This window comes from Rhodnius prolixus, unplaced genomic scaffold (genome assembly GCF_049639745.1).
Source record: "Rhodnius prolixus isolate KJV_2025 unplaced genomic scaffold, Rpr scaffold_34, whole genome shotgun sequence".
Taxonomy (NCBI): Eukaryota; Metazoa; Arthropoda; class Insecta; order Hemiptera; family Reduviidae; genus Rhodnius; species Rhodnius prolixus.
The window spans coordinates 799,731-819,179 of record NW_027411619.1 but is presented as its reverse complement, the minus strand read 5'-3'; the positions used below and the strand labels follow the sequence as shown (position 1 = coordinate 819,179).

The 19,449-nt window shown below is 33.3% G+C and overlaps 2 protein-coding genes across 3 annotated transcripts in view; both read left to right on the top strand.

Annotated features, from left to right (window-relative positions):
- LOC141457603 (uncharacterized) overlaps window positions 1–19,449 on the top strand; it is a gene marked incomplete at its 3' end in the record, with an annotated part of 667,626 nt that overhangs the window by 34,073 nt on the left and 614,104 nt on the right. The gene's annotated exons all lie outside the window — the stretch shown is intronic.
- On the top strand, window positions 338–19,439 carry LOC141457595 (ATP-dependent DNA helicase PIF1-like). Of its 2 annotated transcripts, none has more exons than XM_074134801.1 (2): window positions 338–497; window positions 11,920–19,439. In XM_074134801.1, the coding sequence occupies exon 2, from the start codon at window positions 16,597–16,599 to the stop codon at window positions 19,225–19,227; it is 2,631 nt and encodes an 876-aa protein (XP_073990902.1). In that variant the 5' UTR covers window positions 338–497; window positions 11,920–16,596; the 3' UTR covers window positions 19,228–19,439. The 2 variants fall into 2 exon arrangements, with proteins under 2 accessions (XP_073990902.1, XP_073990900.1); XM_074134799.1 differs by lacking the exon at window positions 338–497 and adding an exon at window positions 9,893–11,001.

Sequence of the window (19,449 nt, the reverse complement as noted above, 5' to 3'; positions counted from 1 at the left end):
CAGGTTTGTTCAAAAATCTTTATTAATTAATTATTATAAATATTACACCAGTGTTTGAAAAAGCACGCAGACACACCTTATTATTTATTTTGCATTGTAACCTTCTGTGTATCTAAACATTGTTACCTGCTATCTACATCAACTAGCGCGCCCCACTGTGAAAACTTCTAAAATTTTAAAAAGAAAAACGATATGTCTATAATGATAATATATTTACAACAAATTCCTAACTTAATAAAATATATTTTACTATACTTTATTATTTTGTCAGAGGTTGTGAACAAAAAAATAGTGTTTTACTTAATAAAGGTTATAATAGTGTGATTCCCCTCTCCTAATGGTTTGTACACACTGTAAAATAGAAGTAAAGATAAAACTTAACCTAAATCAAACGTCTTTTAACAATTGTTGAAATAAGTGCTAGCAATTTTTGCGATTTTATTATTTATTAAGCAACTTTGTTGAAGACTACATATTCCTACATTCTTCATAATTTTGTAAGTAGATATTTTGCTATTTCTTAGTTTCATATAATTTACTTCAAAAAGTAGCTGAATATTCAAAGTTCGTTAGAGCTTGTTTTAGTAAGATTGAGTGCACCTTAATTGCTGATGTCTCGTCAAAAACTAAGCCTAGTTCTGATTAATTGTTAAATTTCAGTTTCTTATTTCGACAAGTTATTATTATATTGCTTAGATTGTTTTAGTTGCTTGATCAAAAGAATAAAGTAATTACCTGCCTGATGTAGTTTTTAGATGAGGATCCCCTAATTTATTTATTAATTTCTATCTGTTTTTCGGAGTGTGTCACCTTTGTTTGATCTACTTGCAACATTTTTTTTGCCTGCTTCTGGTGAGGAAAATATTCCAATCGCCCAAATTAGTTCAAGTCGATAATAAACTTGTTACCGAAAGTGTCAACCACTTTACTAAGTAGTTTTTCACTTTCACGGTTACTAGAGCTTAGTTTTATACTTCAATAAATAGGTTTTATTTGAAACATTTTGTCAAAGTGCTTTATTATATTTAGTGTGAAATACGATTACATGAGTCCTAAACTTCCAAGATTGAAGATACTTCCACAGTCTTTTTTCAACTCTCGGTCATTGAAAATTCATTCTCGTTTGAGTTCACGTTTTTTATTTACATAATATTAATTTTCCTTTTGGTTTTTTTTTTATTTGTGTAAGTTGCAAATCTGATATATTCCATAAATCATATTCAGCTTGGATAACTAAAAATTTTTTTCCTCCATTACTGTTTGTAGTTATGGTCAACTATTGTTCTGGCGGTCCATTTTTTTTTTTTTTCTATCCTAAAATATTCCCAATCGGATACATTACATTTTGAAGTTCTATTGCAACAAACCAAAATCACTTCTTTTTACAAAGTTAAAAAATAATTTTTGTTTTTTTTTCAGAAACTAAGAAAAAATATACGTTAAGTATTTATCTTCTATATTAATTATTTACTTATGTTTATATTTTTACAAAAATGCTTTCTAAATATTGAAAAAGAAAGCAAATAATTAAAAATTTAGTAACGGGCATTAGACAGACAATTGACAGCACTGCTGAGCTCGAGAAGTACACTACTGTGACTCCCGCCGCCACTAAGCAACAACGGTACTACGTTAAAAATCGCGAGGGAATAGTAAGAAAACAGCAACAATATAATTTTGGACAAAAAGAAAAAATCCAAGAAAAACAGAAAGAGTACAATATAGAACATAAAGAAAAAATCCAAGAGAAACAGAAAGAGTACAATATAGAACATAAAGAACACATTAAAGAGAAACAGAAAGAGTACAATTTAGAACATAAACAAAAAATCCAAGAGAAACAGAAAGAGTACGATTTATTTCATAAAGTGGAAAAAAAGAGAAAACAGAAAGGGTACGATTTATCTCATAGAGAGGAAATAAAGAAAAAACAGAGAAAGTACGATTTATCTCATAGAGAGGAAATAAACAAAAAACAGAGAGAGTACGATTTATCTCATAAAGAGGAAATAAACAAAAAACAGAGAGAGTACGATTTATCTCATAAAGAGAAAGTAAAGAAAAAACAGTGAGAGTATAATTTATCTCATAAAGAGGAGATACAGAAAAAACAAAGAGAGTACGATTTATCTCATAAAGAGGAGATACAGAAGAAACAGAGAGAATATGACACAGCTCATTCAGAACAAAAAAGAAAGAAGCAAAGAGTATACAATGTTGTCCATAAAGTTGGCATAGCAAGGAAGCAGAAACAAAAAGACAGAATTAACAGTGAAAAGAAGACTGAAACACAAAGAAAGTACAATGAAAAGAAAAGAAACAAAGTCAGCAGTAGACAAAAACGTTATGATGGAAGAAATCGAGCTGTTATTAACTTAAAAAGAAATATCCGGTACTTTTTGACTCGTCAAAGCGTAAATAAGCCCTCGGTGTCATTCACAAATTTATTGAAAAAACGGGTACAGACTCGGAAAAAGATAAATAGGTTTCAAGGTGAATGCGCGTTAATAAACAGATTGTGTGCAAATTTAAAGCTAAATAGTAAAGTTAATAAACATTATATTGCCAAAAAAAAAACTAAACGCACAGTGTTTTATTACCTGATAAAACATTCTAATCATTTAGTCGGAATCGCTCGATCATACTTAAGATTTCTAACCAATAAATTAAAAGCCGTTGTTGATGAGGCCGTTAATAAGTTCAAAATCAATAAAATTAAAACCCTAACTCCTAAAAATATCGTGAAAGTTTTTGGAGGTAAACAGAAACATACTGCACATTCTGAACCTTATTTCTTCGAAAGCTCTTATAGCGCGATTCCTCCCGGTCATCAAATAACTCGTCTCCAACTGACTTGCTAATAGCCAGAACGTTTTCGTGAACGGACACAATTTAAAAAAGTACATTACTAAAGGTAATAATATTGTAGAATGGCCTTGCGGTATCACGTGTAAATTTTCAAAACAATGTATGAGCACTATTTTAAATAAATTAGTTGAATTTGTTCACGGCGATATAAATACTGTGTCAATCAAAAAGCTTGCAAACACATGTCGGTACAGACATCACAATCAAAAAGGGCACACATACACTGCGCTTCACTCAACAGTATATTCAAATGCAGTACACTTCTACAACTTCTATCGGAATTGTCGGTACATTACACCGCGTTTAGGAACATAAAAGGACCAATTAACATCATACGTAATCTAATTTTCAAAATTAATCGTGTAAGTACAAGAATTAATAAAGCAAATAATGTCGACTCTATTTTACGGTCCTTAAAAGATTTAAAAAAGATTCTCGGAACACTTAAAATCGACAACAATAAATTTAATAAGTACTTACCTTCTACTAGTTGTGACACCAATGAAATAAATATTCTGCATAAATATAAAAAAAACTTATCTTCCTTAAAACGTACAGTCTGTTCTTTTCCGGAGAATTTTTGCGCGTGTTGCAATATGTTAACATATGACGAGGATTTAAAAGATTTCGTAAATTTTAAGAAAAACAATAACAAATCATGGCAATCTATAATTCTTTATATTATTAGAAACTATGATAATATTCGCCGATGCGGTCTTAAAATTTGTACATACTGTGCACGAAAATTGAATCAAATTTGTATTCCGGACGCGCCGCGTATAACTGTTTAGAAGTAGAACCCGTGCCAGAAGAAGTTGGTAAGCTGAATATTTTCGAAACAATGCTGACCAAATTAGTTAAATCGTTCCAATGTGTAATTCGTCTCCAACCGAAAAAAGGGAAAATTGCGGTCAGTGAAAAGCTTAAAGAGTTAAAGGGTCGCGTCACTTATTTACCCCTCCCTTTGCAGAAAAACGTGGACCTACTTCCGAATGAACTGCCCCAAAATCATGAAGTGGTTGTACTGGTTAATGGAGTACCTACACAAAACCGAGTCATATGGCGAGATTTAGTGAGCGCGAACAAAATTTACAAAGCGATTGCCGCGTTAAAAGAAATTAACCCGTTATACGCGAACGTTAATCTAAATGTAAAATGGTTACCGAATATCAACGAAAATATAGTTAATAAATATACTTTTAAGGATGTATCCGGGGCATCCATAAAAAAAGTATATAGCACAACTTTTTATAAAACCGGATTTTATACTTTTCACTCCCTTCATCCGATAAATATGAGCGCGGTTGAATCGAGCGAAATCGAATCGTATCAAATGCAGCAAATGAAGGGAGAGTACGTGTCGGTTTTTGATAAAAATTTAGATTATTTAACATTTCCGCATCTATTTCCTAAAGGCAGGATCGGAAAATTTGACATAAATAGAAATATTCCTCTGTCGTACGCTGAGTATCGTAAAACGCGAATATTGAATAAAGACGGGCGATTTCGGCGGGATCCTTGTTATTTATTTCATTTGTTAAATGACAGTGAATTTAAATATCTTGGCGGGGCTATTGCCCACTTGCTAAATGTACACGCGTACAAACCGTACACGGTAAATGATATTTTAACTAAAGTTACCGTAAACGATGAACAGTTGGAACAGCATTTAATCAATTTATTTAGTTCGTTACGGGGTACTAATGTGTATTGGCAACGTCGACGCCAAGAACACAATGCCATGACACGCGATTTTGGGGCGCCGACTTTTTTTGTAACTTTGTCATGTGCAGAATATGATCATTCCGAATTATTGCAATACATTGTCAAAATTAATAATGATGTTTCTAACGTGGAGAAAATGTCCGCCGGGGAGTTATGTGCGTTAGATCCGACTAGCGTATGTAGATATTATCACCGTCTCATCCGAAATATGTTCAAGTTCCTAATTAACGATAAAATAAACCCGGTATTAGGTTTCGTGGAACATTATTTTTGGCGCGTAGAATATCAAGAAAGGGGGGACGCCGCATTACCACATGTTATTGTGGATTCGGGATAGTCCGGAAATTAATAATGATTGTTTTAAAAAGGTTGCCGATTTTATTAACACATATATTTGTGCTCGGTTACCGGATCCTTTAGAGTCACCTGTCTTACACTCGTTTGACCGGAAATATCAATTGCGCAAGTGTAACTCGTATTGCCAACGAAAATATCGCGTTAAACAAAAAATTTATACCAGATGTCGGTTTGGATTTCCGCGTAAAGTTACCGACGAATTGATAATTAATGATATAATTTCCACAATCGCGTCTAGAGTTAAAGGTTTCGGTCCGAAACGTGTTTACGACTTGCCCAGACAGAGAAGTGAGGTTCGCAATAATGACTACAACCCTGTCCTTCTATTAGCTTCCGGCGGGTTTAACGTTGACGTGCAATTTGTTAAAGACGGTGATTTAAGATTAGTCATTTACGTAACTAGTTATATATCTAAAATTGAAAAAACGGAATTAGAAGATTTGTGGGCTGATATATGTAAAGAATCGAATAGAAAAGCGTTGTGGAGTTTAGGTTTAAAGAAATTAACGCATCGGCAGATCGGGTTATACGAAACAGTGGATCGGTTACTCGGGCATCATTTGTACGGTAAATCGGAAGATATGCGATATATCAGCACCACGTTTCGCGAAAATAGAAAACTATGTTTAAAACCTTATAATGAACTAAAAAATATGCCGGCTAATTCCACAGATATATATTTGAAGTCATGGCTGAACGACTATCCGAATCGACCCGACAATCTAGAAACTTTAAACTTGTACGATTTCTGTCGTTATCACGATCTTTCCCGCGATCAATTAGAAGCCGAAAACCGAACAAAATTAAAAAATAATGTTATTTTAAGAAAGCGCGGCAAACCTTACGTGATTCAACACCCCATTTACAAAACGTTAAATACAGAACAAGACCGCAATAAGTATTATCATTCTCTTTTACTTCTTTTTAAACCGGGGCGAAATGAATCGGATATTTTAAAAGGTTTTCGGACGTACCTAGAAGCGTTTGACCATTATTCCGCGGAATTAAAAGAGGCCATGACTTATCACGATAAATTAATTATGATTGAAGAAGGAATCAAAGAACTTCAGAGCAAAATTGCGGAATTCAAAGAAGAGAATTTCATTAATTTTGAAGAGGATAATATTATTCGAGAAGTGCAGGATGCAGACGTGGCGATGTTGGAAGTATGCGCGGCGATGTATACCAGTATTGATGATCGCGATAGTAAATTTAATTTAAACGAAGATCAGAGCCGGATTTTTAATAAAATATCTAAAACACTTATCGACCAGTCAAAAAAAAATGCAATAGTCAAATAAAATTATTCGTCTCTGGTGTTGGCGGTACGGGTAAATCGTATCTCTTAAAAGCGTTAAAAGTTTGGATTAACAATACATTTCCACCCAAGAAAGACACTATTTCAGTGGCTATAACGGCTCCGACCGGCCTGACTGCATATAATGTAAATGGCGTCACCATTTACCGGCTTTTATCGCTCCCGGTAGAGCACCAACAAACCGCGGAATATAATAAATTAAACGTCGAAAGCTGTCGGGCGATTAGGCACGTTCTTCAAGACATGAAATTGTTGATAATAGATGAAATTAGTTTAGTTTCGAGTCTCGTTTTCGCTTATATTCACCTTCGGTTGACGGAAATTGCCAAAAATAATGAACCTTTCGGTAATTTTAATATTTTACTTTTCGGTGACTTGTTACAATTGCAGCCAGTTAAAGGTAATCAAGTTTTTAAAAAATTAACTCGCATCGAATGCAAATCCAAACTCGGGTCTATCGGTTCTGCTGATCTTTGGTCGATGTTCGAATACGATGAATTAAAAATTAACGTGAGACAGAAAAATGATAAAAGTGGTTTCGTAAACACTTTGCTCAATATTCGGTCAGGTATTATCTGCGCAGAAGACATCGCACTGTTAAACTCGCGTGTTTTGCCAAAAAATGATTTAAATAATGTAATTGAAAATTATAAAGAATCACTCGATTCCGGTAAAAATCCGTTATGTCTCTTCGCAACTAAAGGTCAGTGCACATCTTTTAATAAACTGTATTCAGATAAATTCGCGAAAGAAATAGTCACAATAGATAGTATCGATGAAATCGATTATAATTTTAAACTCACGAATAAAAAAATAAAAGATTTGAACTTTTTAATTAATAAAATTTCGGAAGACGTCTCCCGCACTGCTAATTTATCTAAAACAATAAATTTATTTGTTGGCGCGAAAGTAATGATTAAAAGAAATATCTATATTGTTAGCGGAATCGTAAACGGAACGATAGGTACAGTTGAACGGTTTGTTTATAAAGGAAACGTGGTAGATTCTTTAATAATTCTCTTGAATAACAAGCCCTTTTCTTTAGAAAGGGTAAAAGCGCGATTTCTGTTGTTAAAAAATATTTACGTGCATAGGAAACAATTTCTTTCGTACGCGGTAACCATCCACAAATCTCAAGGCCTAACCTTGGATTGTTTGTTCACGAGTTTAGAAAAAGAAGTGTTTGCACCGGGCATGCACTACTGATTTGTGTACCTTTTGGCGTTTAATCAACCCCTATACTTAACATTTTAAACTGTAAGTTTTTGTTAAGGATATATATATTAAGTTGCTTCTCATATGCTTATTCAATCCATAATAGCACCTATTGGCCAACATACTCCTTTTTATTTCTAGGGATACATCGTTATCCCTAGAGATTAAGGTTCCGAGGTATATGAATGAATTAAAACTGTCCGGTAGGACAGTTGTATAAGGGTTGATCCGTCAAAAACTGCACGAAAAAGCGTAACGTTGAAAAACACCCAACTTTGACAATTTATTTCTCTTTTTCTATAAAAGATAAAATTCCCAAATTTTTTTTTAAAATATGGGGAAAATCCTCCTTTATAACTGCATTTTTTTTTTGTAATAACATAGATCTAATAAATTACGAGAAAAAAGTTGCTGAAAATGAGTAAAAACGGCATTTTCAAAAATTGGTCTAGTTGTGGTTGTAGTTGTTCTTCTTCTTTTTGTTGTTACCTTTTTTGTAAACAACGTAGCGCCTAATCGCGTGGACCGATTTTCATGAATGAGGTGTCATTCGATTCGAAATTTTGTGTAAATGAGCCTTTTTGGGGTCTCGACGCAGTACATAGAATGGGAGAGGAGTTAGCCCCATTTAAGTTAGGGCCCCTCCCAAATTATTAATTACTAATAAATCTCTAAATCTCTGGTCGATTTGGATAAAATTTGGCCGGATGAAAGAGTTAGGGCTCCCCTACGTAATATTAAAGCGACGTTCCTCTCTTCCACCTATTAAGAAGAAGTATGGGAATCGTTTTAAATTATCGACGCGTTAACCGGTTATCATGAATGCAGTGTCATTTAATTTGAAATTTTGTGTAGATATGGCTGTTATAGGTCTCGACACAGTTAAAAAGAGACGTTTGCCCCAGGTATGTAGCCCCCCTAAAACTATTAATAATAATAGCCCCACTAAAACTTTTAATAATACTAATTACTGCGTAAATCTTAGCCCGATTTTGATAAAGTTTTGCAGGAAGAAGTGGTTAGAGCTTCTCTACGTGACATTTATGTTTCATGCTGCTCTTGCACACCAAAGGGATGTACTACAATCGTTCAAATTATCGACGCTCCAACCTACATTCATGTATGTGTTGTTATTATATTCTATATTTTAAGTAGATTTGCCTTTTAGATGTGTCGACGCTAATTAAATCTGTCCGGTAGGATTAAAACTGTCCGGTAGGACAGTTGTATAAGGGTTGACCATCAAAAACTGCACGAAATAGCGTAACGTTAAAAAACACCCAACTTTGACAATTTTTTTCTCTTTTTCTATAAAAGATAAAATTCCCAAATTTTCTTTAAAATGTAGGGCAAACCCTCCTTTATGACTGTAATTTTTTGCAACAACCCAGATTTAGTAGATTTTGAGAAAAATGTTGCCGAAAATGAGCAAAAACAGCTTTTTCAGAAAATGTTCTTGTTCTTGTTCTTCTTCTTCTTCTTCTTCTTCTTCTTCTTCTTCTTCTTCTTCTTCTTCTTCTTCTTGTTGTTGTTGTTACCTTTTTTGTAAACAACGTAGCGCTTAAACGCGCCGACCGATTTTTGAAAATGAGGAGTCATACGATTCGGAATTTTATGTAGATGTGCCTTTTGGGGGTCTCGACGCTATAGGTCAGATGGGGGAGGAGTTAGCCCCATATATGTGAGGCCCCTTCTCAAAATTATTATTACTAATAACACTGTAAATGTTAACCCGATTTTGATAAAATTTGGCAGGATGAAAGGTTTAGGGCTCTCCTACGTAACATTTAAACGACGTTCTGCTCTTACCCTTATTAGGGGGACGTATGGCAATCGTTTCAAATGATCGACGCATGAACTAATTTTCATGAATAAAGCGTCATTCGAATCCTATATCTTGTACAGATTTGCATTATAGAAGTCTCGACGTTGTGCCACTTCAGGAGGGGAGGAAGGGGTAGAGAGGGAATACTATTTTTACTAATATTTCTTTAACGCTTAGTCCGATTTTGATAAAATTAAACACGAAGAAATGGTTAAAGCTTCCCTACTTGACTTTAAAGCGCCATCATGCTCTTACACCCAATAAGAGGAAGCGCTGCAATCGTTAAAATTATTGACGAGTGAACCGATCAATTTACATGAATGAATTGACATTACAAATCGAAATTTTATGTGGATATATGTTAGCTTTTGTGGATCTTAATGTTCAATATTCATCAATTAATCAATATTCAATATTCATCAATTAATCAATATTCAATATTCATCAATTAATCAATATTCATCGCCCGATTTTGATTAAACTTGGCAGAAAGAAGGTTTCAACTTTTACTGCATTACTTTCTATTATTTAATACCCCTTCATGGGATGTATTCATCATTCATCATTTCATGCCAAAACATTTCTCTCAATATCCATCTTCTTACCACCAACCACTTGTTACCACTCCCCCATAACTCGTAACATGTTTTTATTTTCATTCTACATCTTCCGACTAGTTGTTCACTAATTCTCCATAACTATTCTCAGTCTGCATTTTCTTCCTGCCAACTTGGCAACATTCCCCCCTAACTTTTCTCTAGTCTTTATCTTCTACTCACTGATTTGATAATGCTACTAAATTGGTATGAAGTATTAAAGTACAATGTATAAAACTATTGCCTATCCCATATGTTGAAAAAACCTGTAAACCAGAATAGCAACTTTACAGAATAGACTTTTAATGGTTTGGAATATTTTGGAAAATGATAAGGAGATAGTCAAGGAGGGGAGTTTGCCTCACCTAAGTTAACCCACTCTAAAATTATCATTATTAACTCTGAAAATCTTAGCCCAAATTTGATAAAATTGGCGAGGGAATAGGGGTTAAATTATATTGAAGTGCCATTCTGATCTTTCTCCACTAAGGGAAAGTATTGCAATCGTTTTAAATTATCGATGGGTGATCTGATTTTCATGAATGAACAATTAAACACAAAAAAATGTTTAAAATTTAAAAAGAAAACATACGACTTTATTTTTACAACAGGTTTGTTCAAAAATGTTTATTATTATTAAAAATATTATACCAGTGTTTAAAAAAGCACACAGACACACCGTATTATTTATTTTGCATTGTAACCTTCTGTGTCTCTAAACCTTGTTATCTGCTAAGTCAACTAGCGCGCCCCACTGTGAAAACTTCTAAAATTTTAAAAAGAACAACGATATGTCTATTTGATAATATATTTACAACTTAATCCTAACTTAATAAAATATATTTTACTATACTTTATTATTTTGTCTGAGGTTGTGAACAAAAAAATAGTGTTTTACTTAATAAAGGTTATAGTATTGTGATTCCCCTCTCCTTTATGGTTTGTATACACTGTAAAATAGAAGTAAAGATGTAACCTAACCTAAATCAAACGTCTTTGAACAGTTGTTGAAATAAGTGTTAGCAATTTTTGCGATTTTATTATTTTGTTAAGCAACTTTGTTGAAGACTTCATATTCATACATTCTTCTTAATTTTGTAAGTAGATATTTTGCTATTATTTAGTTTCATATAATTTACTTCAATAATTAGCTGAATTTATGTAGAGCTTGTTTTAGTAAGATTGAGTGCACCTTAATTGCTGATGTCTCGTCAAAAAGTGAGCCTAGTTCTGATTAATTGTTAAGTTTCAAACAGTTTCTTATTTCGATAAGTTATTATATTGCATAGATTGTTTTCGTTGTTTGATCAAAAGAATAAAGTAATTACTTGCTAGATGTAGTTTTTTGATGCAAATCCTCTTATTTTATTTATTTTTCTGTCTGTTTTTTGGAATGGATGTCCCCTTTATTGATCAATTTGCAATATTTTTTGTCTGCTTCTGGTATGGAAAATATTCCAATCGGGTCAAATTTTGACACAAAATAGTACAAGTCGATAATAAACTTTCAACCGAAAGTGTCAACCACTTTATAAAATAGTTTTTCACTTTCACGATTACTAGAGCCCAGTTTACACTATTTCAATAAATAGGTTTTATTCGAAACATTTTTCGAAGAGCTTTCTTTATCAAATAGGATTACCAGAGTCATAAATTTCCAAGTTTGAAGATACTTCCAGTCTTTTCTCAATTCTCTGTCATTGTAAATATTCTTGTTTCAAGTTCAAGTTTTTTATTTTCATAATTTTAATTTTCCTTTTGGGTTTTCATTTGGTTTTGTAAGTTGCAATCTGCAACTTAATATTCCATAACTCATATTCAGCTTGGTTAACAAAAATTTTTTTCTTTCATTTCTGTTTGTAGTTATGGTCAACTATTGTTCTGGAGTTCCTTTTTTTTTATTTTTTATTTTTACTAAAATATTTCAAATTACTTTTTGAAGTTCTATTGCAACAAACCAAAATCACTTTTTTTTACGAAGCTAAAAAATAATTTTTTTTTGTTTTTGTTTTCAGAATCTAAGAAAAATATACGTTAAGTATTTACCTTCTGTATTAATTATTTACTTATATTTATTATATATTTACCAAAATGCCTTCTAAGTACCGAAAAAGAAAGCAGATAATTAAAAATTTAGTAACGGGTATTAGACAGACAATTGACAGCACTGCTGAGCTCGAGAACTACAATTTTATGACTCCCGACGCCACTAAGCAACAACGGTACTACGTTAAAAATCGCGAGGGAATAGTAAGAAAACAGCGACAATATAATTTAAGACAAAAAGAAAAAATCCAAGAGAAACAGGAAGTGTACAATTTAGAACATAAAGAAAATATTAAAGAGAAACAGAAAGAATACAATACAGAACATAAAGAACACATTAAAGAAAAACAGAGAGAGTACGATTTATCTCATAAAGAGGAGATAAACAAAAAACAGAGAGAGTACGATTTATCTCATAAAGAGGAGATAAACAAAAAACAGAGAGAGTACGATTTATCTCATAAAGAGGAAATAAAGAAAAAAACAGAGAGAGTACGATTTATTTCATAAAAAGGAGATAAAGAAAAAACAGAGAGAGTACGATTTATCTCATAGAGAGGAAATAAAGAAAAAACAGAGAGAGTACGATTTATCTCATAAAGAGGAAATAAAGAAAAAACAGAGAGACTACGATTTATCTCATAAAGAGGAAATAAAGAAAAAACAGAGAGACTACGATTTATCTCATAAAGAGGAAATAAAGAAAAAACAGAGAGACTACGATTTATCTCATAAAGAGGAAATAAACAAAAAACAGAGAGAGTACGATTTATCTCATAAAGAGGAGATAAACAAAAAACAGAGAGAGTACGATTTATCTCATAAAGAGGAAATAAAGAAAAAACAGGGAGAATATGACATAGCTCATTCAGAACATAAAAGAAAGAAGCAAAGTGTATACAATGTTGTCCATAAAGTTGGCATAGCAAGGAAGCAGAAACAAAAAGACAGAACAAACAGTGAAAAGAAGACTGAAACACAAAGAAAGTACAATGAAAAGAAAAGAAACAAAGTCAGCAGTAGACAAAAACGTTATGATGGAAGAAATCGAGCTGTTATCAACTTAAAAAGAAATATCCGGTACTTTTTGACTCGGCAAAACGTAAATAAGCCCTCGGTGTCATTCGCTAATTTATTGAAAAAACGGATACAGACTCGAAAAAAGATAAATAGGTTTCAAGGTGAATGCGCGTTAATAAACAGATTGTGTGCAAATTTAAAGCTAAATAGTAAAGTTAATAAACATTATATTGTCAAAAATAAAACTAAACGCACAGTGTTTTATTACCTGATAAAACATTCTAATCATTTAGTCGGAATCGCTCGATCATACTTAAGATTTCTAAACAATAAATTAAAAGCCGTTGTTGATGAGGCCGTTAATAAGTTCGAAATCAATAAAATTAAAACCCTAACTCCTAAAAATATCGTGAAAGTTTTTGGAGATAAACAGAAACACACGGCACATTCTGAACCTTATTTCTTCGAAAGCTCTTATAGCGCGATTCCTCCCGGTCATACATTACTTGCTAATAGCCAGCACGTTTTCGTGAACGCACACAATTTAAAAAAGTACATTACTAAAGATAATAATAATATTGTAGAATGGCCTTGCGGTATCACATGTAAATTTTCAAAACAAAGTATGAGCACTACTTTAAATAAATTAGTTGAATTTGTTCACGGCGATATAAATACTGTGTCAATCAAAAAGCTTGCGAACAAATGTCGGTACAGACATCACGAAAAAAAAGGTCACACCATACACTGCGCCTCACACAACAGCATTTTTAAATGCAGTACACTTCTACAACTTCTATCGGAATTATCGGTCCACTACACCGCGTTTAGGAACATAAAAATACAGATTTACATCATTCGTAATCTATTTTTCAAAATTAATCGTGTAACATCGTGTATAAATACAGCAAATAATGTCGAATCTATTTTACGGTCCGTTAATGATTTAAAAAAGTTTCTCGGAACACTTAAAATCGATATAAACAAATTTAAGAAATATGTACCTTCTACTAGTTGCGACACCAATGAAATAAATATTCTGCATAAATATAAAAAAAACTTATCTTCCTTAAAACGTACAGTTCTTTCCTTTCCGGAGAATTTTTGCGCGTGTTGCAATATGTTAATTTATGACGAGGATTTAAAAGATTTCGTAAATTTTCAGATAAACAATAACAAATCATGGCAATCTATAATTCTTTATATTAATAAAAATTATGATAATATTCACCGACGCAGTCTCAAAATTTGTTTATACTGTGCACGAAAATTGAATCATAATTGTATTCCCGGACGCGCCGCGTATAACTGTTTAGAAGTAGATCCCGTGCCTGCAGAAGTTGGTAAGTTGAATATTTTCGAAACTATGCTGACTCAATTAGTTAAATCGTTTCAATGTGTAATTCGTCTCCAGCCGAAAAAAGGGAAAATTGCGGTCAGTGAAAAACTTAAAGGGTTAAAGGGTCGCGTCACTTATTTACCCCTCCCTTTGCAGAAAAACGTGGACCTACTTCCGAACGAACTGCCCCAAAATCATGAAGTGGTTGTACTGGTTAATGGCGTACCTACACAAAACCGAGTGATATGGCAAGATTTAGTGAGCGCGAATAAAATTTACAAAGCGATTGCCGCTTTAAAAGAAATTAACCCTTTGTACGCGAACGTAAATCTAAATGTAAAATTGTTACCCAATATTAACGAAAATATTGGTAATAAATGTACTTTTAAGGATATATCCGGGGCTTCCATAAAAAAAGTAGATATTGCAACTTTTTACAAAACCGGATTTTATACTTTTCACTCCCTTCATCCGATAAATATGAATGCAGTGGAATCGAGTGAAATTGAATCGTATCAAATGCAGCAAATGAAGGGAGATTACGTGTCGGTTTTTGATAAAAATTTAGATTACCTAACATTTCCTCATCTATTTCCTAAAGGCAGGTTCGGAAAATTTGAGGTAAATAGAAATATTCCTCTGTCGGACGCTGAGTACCGTAAAACGCGAATATTGAATAAAGACGGGCGGTTTCGGCGGGATCCTTGTTATTTATTTCACTTGTTAAACGATAGTGAATTTAAATACCTAGGCGGGGCGATTGCTCACTTGTTAAACGTTCGCGCTTACAAACCGTACACGGTGAATGATATTTTGATCAAAGTTTCCGTTAACGATGAATTATTAGAACAACAATTAATCAATCTATTTAGTTCGTTGCGAGGCACTAAAGAGTATTGGCAACGTCGACGTCAAGAACTCAATGCCATGACACGCGATTTTGGGGCGCCGACTTTTTTTGTAACATTGTCGTATGCAGAATATGATCATTCCGAATTATTGCAGTACCTTGTCAAAATTAATAAAGATGTTCCTAACGTGGAGAAAATGTCCGCCGGAGAGTTATGTGCGTTAGATCCGACTAGTGTGTGTAGATATTATCACCGTCTCATCCGTAATATGTTCAAGTTTCTAATAAACGATAAAATAAATCCGGTATTAGGTTTCGTGGAACATTATTTTTGGCGCGTAGAATATCAAGAAAGGGGGGGCGCCGCATTACCACATGTTATTGTGGATTCGGGATAGTCCGGAAATTAATAACGATTGCTTTAAAAAGGTTGCCGATTTTATTAACACATATATTTGTGCTCGGTTACCGGATCCTTTAGAGTCACCTGTCTTGCACTCGTTTGTCCGGAAATATCAAATGCATAAATGTAACTCGTACTGTCAACGTAAATATCGCGTTAATCAAAAAATGTATACTAAATGTCGGTTTGGATTTCCGCGTAAAGTTACCGACGAATTGATAATTAATGACATAATTTCCACAATCGCGTCTAGAGTTAAAGGTTTCGGTCCGAAACGTGTTTATGACTTGCCCAGACAGAGAAGTGAGGTACGCATTAACGACTACAACCCTGTCCTTTTATTAGCTTCCGGCGGGTTTAACGTTGACGTGCAATTTGTTAAAGACGGAGATTTGAGATTAGTCATTTACGTAACTAGTTATATATCGAAAAATGAAAAAACGGAATTAGAAGATTTGTGGGCTGATATATGTAAAGAATCGAATAAAAAAGCGTTGTGGAGTTTAGGCTTAAAAAAATTAACGCATCGGGAGATCGGGTTATATGAAACAGTGGATCGGTTACTCGGGCATCATTTGTACGGTAAATCGGAAGATATGAGATATATCAGCACCACGTTTCGCGAGAATAGAAAACTATGTTTAAAACCGTTTAACCAATTACAAAATATGCCGGCTAATTCAACGGATGTATATTTGAAGTCATGGCTAAAGGATTACTATCCGAATCGACCCGACCATCTAGAAAATTTAAACTTATACGACTTCTGTCGTTATTACGATCTTTCCCGCGATCAATTAGAAGCCGATAACCGAATAAAATTAAAAAATAATGTTGTTTTAAGAAAGCGTGGTAAACCGTACGTAATTCAACATCCGATGTACAAAACGTTAAATACAGAACAAGACCGAAATAAATATTATCATTCCCTTTTACTTCTTTTTTAACCGTGGCGAAATGAATCGGATATTTTAAAAGGTTTTCGGACGTACCAAGAAGCGTTTGACCATTATTCCGCGGAATTAAAACAGGCCATGACTTATCACGATAAATTAATTATGATTGAAGAAGGAATCAAAGAGCTTCAGAATAAAATTGCGGAATTCAAAGAAGAGAATTTCATTAATTTAGAAGAGGATAATATTATCCGAGAAGTGCAGGATGCAGACGTGGCGATGTTGGAAGTTTGCGCGGCGATGTATACTAGTAATGTCGATCGCGATAATAATTTATTTAACTTAAATGAAGATCAAAGCCGGATTTTTAATAAAATAACTAAAACACTTATCGACCAAAGTAATAATAAATGCAACAGTCAAATTAAATTATTCGTTTCTGGTGTAGGCGGTACGGGTAAATCGTATCTCTTAAAAGCGTTAAAAGTTTGGATTAACAACACATTTCCGCCTAAGAAAGACACTGTTTCAGTGGCTATAACGGCTCCGACCGGCCTGGCTGCATATAATGTAAATGGTGTCACCATTTACCGGCTTTTATCGCTCCCGGTTGAGCACCAACAAACCGCCGAATATAATAAATTAAACGTTGAAAGTTGTCGGGCGATTAGGCACGTACTTAAAGATATGAAATTATTGATAATCGATGAAATTAGTTTAGTTTCGAGTCTCGTTTTTGCTTATATTCATCTTCGGTTGACGGAAATTGCCAAAAATAATGAACCTTTCGGTAATTTTAATATCTTACTTTTCGGAGATTTGTTACAATTGCAGCCCGTCAAAGGTAATCAAGTTTTTAAAAAGTTAACCCGCATCGAATGTAAATCCAAACTCGGATCCATCGGTTCAGTTGATCTTTGGTCGATGTTCGAATATGACGAATTAAAAATTAACGTAAGACAAAAAAATGATAAAAGCGGTTTTATAAATATTTTGCTCAATATTCGGTCGGGTAATGTCTGCGAAGAAGACATCTCACTATTAAACTCACGTCTTCTACCAAATAATGATTTAAATAATGTAATTCAAAGGTATAAGGAATTAGTCGATTCCGGTAAAAATCCGTTATGTCTTTTCGCGACTAAAGCTCAATGTATAACTTTTAATAAACTTTATTCGGAAAAATTCGCGAAAGAAATAGTTACAATTGATAGTATCGATGAAATTGATTATAATTCCAAATTGTCAAATAAAAAAATAAAAGATTTGAACTTGTTAATTTCTAAAATTTCGGAAGACGTCTCTCGCACAGCTAATTTATCTAAAACTATAAATTTATTTGTGGGCGCTAAAATAATGATTAAAAGAAACATTGATATTGCTAACGGAATTGTAAACGGAACAATTGGTGTAGTGGAACGGTTTGTTTATAAAGGAAAATTCGTTGATTCATTAATTGTCGTCGTAAATAATAAACCCTTTACTTTAGAAAGGGTACAAGCGCGATTTCAATTAATAAAAAATATTTACGTGCATAGGAAGCAATTTCCGGTGTCTCTTTCGTACGCGGTAACCATCCACAAATCTCAAGGCTTAACCTTGGATTGTTTGTTCACGAGTTTAGGTAAAGAAGTGTTTGCACCGGGCATGCACTATGTAGCTCTCTCGCGGGTCACTAATTTAAACGGTTTGTATTTAATTGATTTCGATCCGTCAAAAATAAAAGCAGATACGGACGCGATAAGTGAATACCATCGTTTAAATAAAATGATCCAATCACCATGTTTGCATACTGCGAATAATAATATTTGCGTTTCCCCCACCATCAAGTTAACAAAAACAAAATGCCTTCCTCAATCATATGATAATCGCGAAATTTGTTCGAAAACGGAAATATTTGGCTTAACCAATTCTGACGGCGTTTCATGTTACGCGAATGTTGTTGCACAGTGTTTGATTAATATAGATCTCGTTAAATTTAACCTAAAAAATAACCTGTCCAATAATATAAAAATAAGATTTCCGGATCCAAAAACTCGCGAGAACTACCAAACAGTGAGCGTAACTTGCGAATTATTAAATATTTTAACAACTGGAATAACTCTTGGTACTAACAAATCAAATACTAAACGACTCCGCGAATTAATTGCTCACGATAGCGACATAAACTTCAACGCTAATATTCAGCAAGACGCGCAAGAATTTCTATCGTTCGTAATAAACGCTTTAGTTACAGAAAATAACATTCCGAGCAAGTTATTTGATTGCACAGTTAAATTCGTTCGAAAATGTTTCAATTGCAATAGTTATTGGGATGACGTTCCCACTAATCCTGAAGTAAAGTACTTCCTAGAATTCGGGGTTGTCCAAAATAACGAGCCGGTTAGTTTTCAAACGTTATTCGACTATAAATTATCGGATATCACGTGTTCAGAATGCGGTGAAAATAAAATTTATATACGAAGTAAATTACATTCGGTATCGGATTATCTCATTGTAATATTAAAGCGTTACCAAGGAAATCGTGTTTTAAATGAAATTCACTCTTTCGATGAACATAATGTTAAAATTGACGGTTTTAATTTCTCACTGGCGTCCGTGATTTATCACTACGGTTCGGGCCTTAATTCCGGTCACTATGTTTGCGCGATAAAAAGTCAAAATAATTCGTGGACTTTGCTAAATGACGAGATTATTAATTATAATTTTAAATTTAATCCGGGATTAAAAGACGCGTACATTTTAATGTTAAAAACAAATACAATGTGAAAACAAAAACAAACCCGATGTATTTTAAATTTAAAATCTTTAATTTCGGTCGTTAGAGAGCCAGCAGGTAACAGACATTTGGACTGACTGCATGTGATTTTTATTTAATGATATTATTAATCTGTTTGTGCATGTTTCTGTTAAAAAAATCATTGATATAAAATTTGTTTTTCGCAATGAATCTTTTTGTCCCGAAATATTTTTTTTCATCGATGTAAATGA